At 40.1% G+C, this 8,961-nt stretch overlaps 2 protein-coding genes across 4 annotated transcripts in view; one reads left to right on the top strand and one right to left on the bottom strand.

Annotated features, from left to right (window-relative positions):
- The window catches only part of LOC118432473 (dual specificity testis-specific protein kinase 2-like), a 49,931-nt gene extending 40,972 nt beyond the window's left edge, over positions 1-8,959 (bottom strand). Inside the window, exons 1-2 of one of the 3 annotated variants that reach the window (XM_035844058.1) lie at positions 8,636-8,957; positions 7,752-8,106 (exon numbers count right to left, since the gene is read on the bottom strand). In XM_035844058.1, the coding sequence (XP_035699951.1) occupies positions 7,752-7,985 (234 nt within the window). In that variant the 5' untranslated portion in view covers positions 7,986-8,106; positions 8,636-8,957. Of the gene's footprint in view, positions 1-7,751 lie in introns of all 3 variants that reach the window. The other 2 variants (XM_035844059.1, XM_035844057.1) reach the window with 2 other exon arrangements.
- LOC118432476 lies at positions 659-5,394 on the top strand. Its single transcript, XM_035844063.1, has 2 exons — positions 659-1,127; positions 3,143-5,394. The coding sequence occupies exon 2, from the start codon at positions 3,147-3,149 to the stop codon at positions 4,209-4,211; it is 1,065 nt and encodes a 354-aa protein (XP_035699956.1). The 5' UTR covers positions 659-1,127; positions 3,143-3,146; the 3' UTR covers positions 4,212-5,394.
- Positions 8,960-8,961: the final 2 nt, after the last annotated feature.

Genomic DNA, 8,961 nt, shown 5'->3' with positions numbered 1-8,961 from the left:
CATTACCTCACATTTTACTTACAGCCATTTACAGAACTCCAACACATTATGTCCACCTAATCTCCCTAACATCAATCAGTTGTACCTGAATATGCCCTTGGAGTAAGCTTCCTTGTACATGTAGTGTCTGCCAGCACATAGCACAGCAATTTCACTTAATGTCTTTGTACCAATGGTGTATTTCCACCTCAAGAACGTCTGATTATACCTTAAGTAAGAGTAGAGTAGAGTAGAGTATCTATCTCACACAAACTTTTAATGTGTCAAATCTCTTGCTCGTTTTCACATCAACCATATTTGTCTTTAACGTTATATATACAACACAGTAGAGAATCATATTGTATTGAGCAATTTCTAACTTACATCATTTGTGGACTTTAACTCAATGATAATTGTGCTGAAAATGATTGTGTATCGCAACTTCCCAATTTTTGCCCTGCAACATAGTACTAAGTTCCCCTTTTCATGCTAGACAATGTGAAGGCCATGTTTCTGACTTCATAAAATTTGATCAAAATAAAAGCATACATGTACAATCACACACTGTCCTTTGTCCCATTATTTATGTGTAACTTAATATATGGTCACTGCAACTCCTGACTTACAAGAGCATACGTTTCTCAAGATTCGCATAATATTGAATACATTCAAGTTGTACATATACAATATATGTTGAATATATTTGTTTCACTCACTCTCTGCAATTAGTTTCCATAGTTTGCATCCATAGTACAGTCTTATTTGCATACTCGGTACAATTCCTATGCTCCTGTAACCGACAGCTGTAATTGGTTGAAACTGCTGGACTAAGAGTCCCGGATGAAAACAAACACGCAGCGGGTCACTATGGGGAATCTCGACAACACTCAACGCTGAATTCAGAAGAACCCTCTTCTTAGTACACTAAAATAAAGAAAGGCAATTTCACAAAATTTGGTCCTCTTGCTCCGCATTACGTGAATAAAACTGCTTTTCCACGAATTACTCGAAATGAAAATGAACGGCCTACCCTTTACGAAGTCACCATGCAGACCCTCATATCACCCTACTTCCATCAAATCAGTCCATTCTGTCAACAAATAGTCAACACCAGTCAACAGCTTCAAGCATCGTGCTGTCCTTGTCAAGTAAGTTGTCTCTTTTTCGTCACTATAATATTTAATCCATCACTATGTGCTATATATTAAGGCGCCTTTCGACAAAACTGTTCAACTCTGCCATCACGCAACTTCCAGGAACGTCAACAAAAAAGCATTTACGTTAATATCATCGCCATTTTCTCAAGTTTCAAACAAGTAACACTACAAAGTTTCACTGCAATATACAATTCCATCCCACCAATATATTCCAACTTACAGTTTATAACTGCTAAATTTCCGGACCTGTACTTGAAAGACTTAAAGTCCAAATTTTAAAGCCTAAACTTGAAAATTCACTTATCACTGTTCAAGTCTAAAGATTTCATCTCGAGATCAAACCTTCTATTCTCCCAACCATTTCTCACTTACATTAAATGATATACTTTGAGGAGAATTTCAATCACACGTCGCACCTACCACCACGTGTAGAAGACAAAGCAACAACATAAGCGACAATATTCTTCTAACCTCTACCCCACTCGTTAATTAAGCCATGAAATGAGAAAACAACAACATTCTAACGACTTCACTTTACTAGTAATACAGGAAATATTCTCTCAATTTTATTTAATCATCGATTACTATATATCGTTCTCAGTGCTCCAAATTACTATTAATACCGGGTGCATGATAGCCTGGTATCCAGACCGCCGTGCTATACTCGCTAATCACTTCGGGCCGGCAACCGATTAGCCCCGCCGCCAAACACAGCACGCTGGCCCTGATTATCTCTCGCACAGTATAGTTATCAGAAACTGGATGCCATTACCTCTGAGTGCAAATAGAGACTGGGGCTTGGACCTTCCCTGGCATAAGGATTATACATTACCGCGAAAGGGCTATAGTATAGAGCAAGGAGGTTCCTTGTATAGAGCGAGGGACTGGTATCCAGGCTAGGTGCATGACTGCGCTTTGTGCACCCTGGATAGGAATTGTGTACACCTAATTTTTGTGGACATTTCTGTGAATGCACCATTGCACCTAGCTATTTTTGTATGTTGTACGACACTAATATACAGAATAAACTGAAATGTAAGTATCAGAAAAACCAATTCTTTCTTTGATGTATTACTAAGTGTTTAAGATTTTTAAGTTAACGTTAGCTATAAAATTACAGATTGAAGTTCTTAATGGTGTTAAATGTAATATGTTTCACTGACAGTCAACCTTTATTTTATATGGTGCGCAAAAGGCCCAACAATCTTTCTGTGCACGTAATTCTTAACGTTGGGTCCACCAGTGCACTTCAACTTCCAAAAAGGAATTTCGAGCCCTGGTTGTAATAATATTGTACATCCTCACACCTACAGTAATAATGTCCTTCCTCTCACAAACTTTCACCTCTATTTCTATAACCAAACCAGAGTCAATATAGTATATACCATAATACCATATTAAATCTTCCAGACTTTCTAAGATCAGTTATGTGTAGTGCTGCGTACATCAGGTACTGGTACCGTACAGGTACCAATACATAGGATTATAGCTGGTACAGGGTCCAGACCTGTACCTCTACCTAAACAATTTTACAAATCAACATGTGTTCCTCTGAACCTCTTCAATAATGACAGAAACATTAATAAGCTGTTTACAACTTGTCAACATTTTTATTCAAAGAATATAACTGGGTTCCTACTGCCAAACTCCTTTGGCCTTGCTATCAAAACTCCCGGCCCTCCTGAATGATCTGTCGCATATAATTAGTAACGCTGTTCCAATGTGTCACTTTTGTAATGTTTGGCATTGCATGAGGCTATGAGGTTAGGAGATCAATCACAAAATAAACATAGACTTGGTGTATATTTATATCGGTACAGTACCGGTACTTCATGATCCAGTATTTTGGACCTGTACCTAATCAATTTTCATGGTACAGTACCAGTACACAGTACCAGTACACAGCACTAGTTATGTACCATGCTCAGCACTGTATTTTCCTACACAAACATATATTTTCCAGCCCATTTCCACTAACTAATCAATTCTTTTTTATTATTCATTAGCACAATGGCTGAGAAACAAGATCCAGACCTAACAGGTTATATCCACAACGTCTCCTCAATGAAAAAATCCAGACGTGGGGCGTCATACTTCAATTTTGACCTACAAGAGAAAGATGCAGTCAGAAAGGCAGTCTGCTTCTCCCCAGAGAAGAGAAAAGTTGTAGAAGACCAAGAACAGAGTCAACATGGCTGTAAGATAACACGCTACTCGCAAGGTAGTTTTTCACAAACAGACATAGTCATCAATAAGGCAACCATCATTGACAAAGAACAACTTCCCTTTCCATCAAAGAAAGTTGAAGTGCCCTTCACACCCCTGAAAGACATTGATCATCTCACACCTGGTCAGGTCATTAATATCAAGGTGAAAGTCATCTCTACAAAACCTGCAAAAACGGTTCCAGTAAAAGACACACAGGGAACAACCAAAGAGTTACAGAAAACAGAGGTACTTTGCGCAGACCATACAGCCACAAGAAACCTTGTTGTATGGGAACCAATCACACTACAGGAAAATCACTCATACAAGCTAGATGTCAGAGTGCGCCTCTTTGGGTCGTCTAACTACATAAACACCATGCGTGACACTACTGTGGAGGAAATAAATGACATTGAGACCATAACATCTACAGATGACGAAACAAGGACCATCTCCTCCCCAGGATCCTTCAAGGGGAAGATATCTGCAATGACCATTATCTCAAGATTCATCAAATGTGTTGATTGTCGCAAAAAAATACCACACACAGATAAAAGAATCGTCACATGCCCCGCATGTCAGATGACAATGCTGGCAAAGAACTGTCCAGCCGACATAACAGCCAAACTATCAGTAAGTTTAAACGAAGATGCTGCAGTTGGCCGAAACATGACAATAACATGTTTTAAGGACACGTTGGCTTATCTTACAGGCACAGATCCAGTTCTCCTCAGCGACGACGACATACTTGAGCAAGTCCTTGTCAACGAAGAGACGTATAGCTTTGACCAAAACCCCCAAAATATCTGCACAAACATTTCTCTCACTGACATCACTGACACTGACAGTCCTGAAAGCCTCTTCAACTAGAACTATAGTAACTGAGCTTATGTTGAAAACTTTATGTTATGTTCAAAGGACAGAGAAGATCTTAAGTGTACTTAAGTATGTTTGCACTAATGTTTTTGACTTTGAAGTTTTTGAAGTCAGTTCTAGTTCTTATATTTACTCTTACAAAGTACAAAGTTGGTTGTTGTACGTTCTCTTTTCCCATACCATACAAGAGAAGAAAAAAATGTCAATATTCAAACTAGGTGTGGATACCAGTTTGGCTTAATATGATCCAAGTCCAACTTTAGGTCCAGAGATTTAGGTTCAGGTCCAGTTCCTGTCCAGTTAATGTTTTGTTTTATTACACCAATATTAAGCATAGAGAATTGATGCTGACACGTACGACTATAAAAGTTTCTTGGTGAAAAGACTTTCAACATAAACCAGCGTTTGATATTTGAATGTTGCACTTATTTTAAATGCCTTTTGTTCTGAGGGGAGACTCAAAACACTTTTCATCAAAGAAGATAAAAAAATATATTTGTACTTTGTCCAGGTATTTTTTTACCCTGGAATCCAGAGCAATTGTACCGGCCCGCGCCCAACCTTTCCGCGGACATACCCTCCTGCTGGCCCCGACAAACTACCCCGCCCCACTCTCTGCTAGCCCACAAGATCCGCTCCACTATTGTACGGCAAGCGGAGATCGGGTGCCTAGTGGATAGTGGGGCGGGGTAGATCTTCGGGCAAGCGGAAGGGTAGGCCCGGGTAACACGGAGCGCGGGCTGGTACATATGCTCTGGAGTCCAGGGTAGTATTTTTGGACTCAGGTTTTTCACTTTGAAGTTTTTGAACTCAGTTCTAGATCTAGTTCTTATATATATTCTCAGAAAGTACAAAGTTGGTTGTTGTACATTCTCTTTTCCCATACAAGATGTTTAAACCCATTCCAGTTTGCATGTTTAAATAAAGTCAGTTATTCATCTTCATCTGTCGTGTGTAGACATGTTTTTGTGTTTATGCTTGTAGCAATCAACAGATTCTTCAAATACTCTATTTTGTTATATGATTTAACAACAAATAACACAAACAACAATGATGACAGATGCTATAATTATAATAACCTAACTAGAATAAAAAGACACTACAAACATTCACTCCATCTTCTGTCTCAAAGGCAATCTGTGCACACATTTTCTCATACTCTGCCATACAGCTGCCCCTCCCCGTAGATTACATAGATTATCCATATTTGGAAAAATGATACTTGGTTCAACACTGTGTCGCACACCCAAAGACCTTATATAGCAAGACCTGCAACATTTCATGTTCAGGCTTTGCCTTATATGGCAAGGGAGCAAGAAAAACCAGGCAGCCTTGATTTCCACGATACACATGCGACCGCATGCAACAGCTACAACTGTTCAGAAATACCATTGCATTGTGGTTTCGGACTTCAATATCCTGCAAAATGGCCATATAACATCTATTCCACAAGATTGCACAAGAAAAAAATGATTTTATCAAGAAACAACCGAAAATCGACATAAATACGCCTGCGCTGCAGCCGAACGATGATGATGATGATGACTATGTAGTGAGTTTAAAGCATAATGTACACTCACATACAATACACGCAACAACTTAGCTCAACCGAGAGTGGATTTTTTCTTTTTAAATATTGAAGATAATATATAAATATTCTATTTATTTATTGATATTATATTTTTATATATCATTTTTATTATTATTTTAGTATTCATTTCATATATACAAGGCCTTTGTCTTATGAACAGGACTTCATAGATTCCAAACCCGGCATTCCAATTTTTCTGTTCATGGTAATGGAAAATACGTGCAGCGGCTCCTATGCACGTTAAGATGATTCTCGTAAAACACTCGCCACTAAACTACTATTCATGATGTAAACAGAGGCTCTTGATGTTCTTTGCATGAAACTCCATCAAAAACAGCGATCCTTTTTTACAGTAACAAATGCTCCATTGTTCAGTATCGACTTCATTCAGAAGTTTTCACACAACACGGACGTGGAAAGTCACACCGCTCGACACAAAAGTATGGAAATTTTCATGAATATTAGCAAAATTATCCAGGAAAACAAGGAAGAAATGTTGTAAATGCGGAAACCAGTATAATAGAGATGAGCTAGCTGTTAATTGGTTTGGATATTTGTTTCACATTTGGTAGTCAATTTAGATAGAATCTTGTCACAGTGCTGATGGTGCTTTTTCAAGTGTACATAACAATAAGTTCATTATAAAATCTATCAATATACTCAGGTACTTATAAGTACCTGAGTATATTGATAGATTTTATAATGAACTTATTGTACATTTTAAAATAAAGTTGTAAGCCAAGACCAGCTATTAAACAGTACTCCTTTCCAAAATAACAATTTTTCTTATAGACGCAACAGCCCTTGAGTGACAGCCCTTGAGTGACTCTAACAGATGTTACTTCAAGAAAAAGACAGTTCACACTCATAAACGTAGACGAAACGCCAGCTTTTTTTAAAAGCACTTGTTTCTCTGAGAAATAAAACATTGACTTATGGTTTCAGTGACATGACAAGCCAATATGATATTTTTATGTTTTCCTTCAGAACAATACAAAACAAATCGGTCACAATTCAAAAGGTAAAAGGAAGGATGAAAAATACCAAGGCAATAGTTCACAGCGACAAGCCAGACTTTTGAGACTAACCCCAGAAGAATTACTATGGAGACATCTGTGAGGAAGGACAAGTTTCAATAAACCAGAACTGAGACATCCTGTTTCTTTCCTACGAGTACGACACTAACAACGAACGTGGAAAATACCCAAAGGCAATCTGCAAGACACATGTGTAGGGCCTTTCACGCAACCTCATCGCAGATACTCAAGCATGTGAAAAATCTTAATTAGTCTACGTGGGTAATGAGAAAATTACAGTGTTGGTAGTGTGTTAGGGAATGGGCAGGGTGTTTGTACAATAAAGGTCTGCCCTAGGCGAGGTCACAGATCACAGCCACACTGACTCAACATGTAAGCAAACCATGTGCCTATGCAATGTTTACACAGTGCAAAGGTACTTCTAGAAAAGGCTGAGGGAATTTTGGCAACAACCTATAATAAGGGTGAACTTTTATTTGCCTTGCTGTAATGAGCTAAGGGTTTCATTTTACTTGAAGAGAAATGGTTTCCATGCGTGTTTTGGTTGTGGGGGAAACGTCTGGGGGAATGTTTCTGTCTGCGCAAGTTTTGAGGAATAACAGGACACGCCTATCTCTAAGTAACATATCAACACCCACTTTCTCTGGTACGGTTTCTCTTGAAGTGAAGAAAAATAGCAAGGAAGCCATGTTGTCAAGAATACACAATGGACTCCAATTTTCAATACACATCCATTGAAAACTTGTCAACGGAATTTTTGTTTTGATTTTGTGGCTTGGAAGTAGGCCAAGTTTATCAAGAAAGTTTAAAATTATCTTATCTGAAGAGCTGGTGTTGACAACTGCGCAGTTTCTCATCCACTGCGGCAGCTTTCGTGTTTAAGACGTAGTAAGGAGTTCTACACACCTTAAAGACGTCGGAGAAGAAGCCTGATCCTATCTTGTCGCAGACGAAGTCGTCCAGGCGGGCTAGGTTGGACACGGCAGTCCGTAGAGCCTGGCAGGACGCACCAGGGATGATCTTCGGTCTCTTCCCCGGGGTGCCCCCGAAGGTGTTCCAGTCCTGCACGTCGTTCTCCGCACACGGGATGTAGGAGTAGATGGTGTTCCGTTTGGAGCGGGATTCTTCACGAGATGCCATGTTGTTGTCGCTTGTTACAGTCCTCAGGGAGCAAAACGAAATCCAAGAAGACGAAGGGAGGACGGAAATTTATATCTCCGTGCACCGCTATGTCCGTCTGGATTCAACTGGCGAAGCCACGCTAGTCCCAAAACAACAAACAGGGGATCCAGTTTGTAGGGCTATTTTAGGCGGGATTTTTCATGGCTGATGGCACGTCAGTGTCTTCCTCAGGTCAATAAAGTTCACATGTTGTATTATGATGAAGGGAGGGGGGCTGGAGTTGCGATGTCGCCAAGTTCTGGTGTAACGGAGACAAACGCCGTTTAGAGAGAACTTTAGACAAAAGCTTCTCTCCGAAAGCCAGCGCAAGCTTTCCTCACTATAAAGCTGGCAATTTGTCAGACCTGTGTGGGCGACGGCAAGTGCAAAACAACCGCTCCATTCACAGTTTGTACGAGAGCGGCCAAATCTCACGACCGAGTCCGTTGGTTGCTGACACAAACACCGAAGGCTGACTAGCCCACCCACCGGTCAACACCTCACACGACCCCACCGCTCAACCTTGTCGGGCTCGCCACTCCCGATAGAAACCACCTTGAAACTTGAAAACACAGCCAGGTAATGCCGTGAGCGTCTCCGAGCGAAAAGTCCTGGTAAATAGTTCTCACCTGACCTAAGTGTCCGTTTTCAGACGTGACAAAATGAAGAAGGCGCGAACCAAGAAAAAACGCTTCTCATCTCCAAGCCGCCATAGTCGCAATGCATGCTGGGTACGAGGGCGGGGACCCGCAAACCTCGAAACATTCTTTCAACTTCCGAACAAAGAAAAGGTAAATATTTTTGCCAAGCTCGGTCATGCCCTTCGGTCATCGTCTCATGCCGCTCAAAAAGAGTTACAGAAGAGGGGTCTTATTAGAACAGGTTGAAGGTTATAGTCCATGAAAATAAATAATCAGTGTTATTGGTCCATTTGATGATGATGAAATAACATGCT

Source organism: Branchiostoma floridae, chromosome 15 (assembly GCF_000003815.2).
Source record: "Branchiostoma floridae strain S238N-H82 chromosome 15, Bfl_VNyyK, whole genome shotgun sequence".
Taxonomy (NCBI): domain Eukaryota; kingdom Metazoa; phylum Chordata; class Leptocardii; order Amphioxiformes; family Branchiostomatidae; genus Branchiostoma; species Branchiostoma floridae.
The sequence above is the reverse complement of the archived record's forward strand: the minus strand, read 5'-3'. Positions and strand labels throughout refer to the sequence as shown.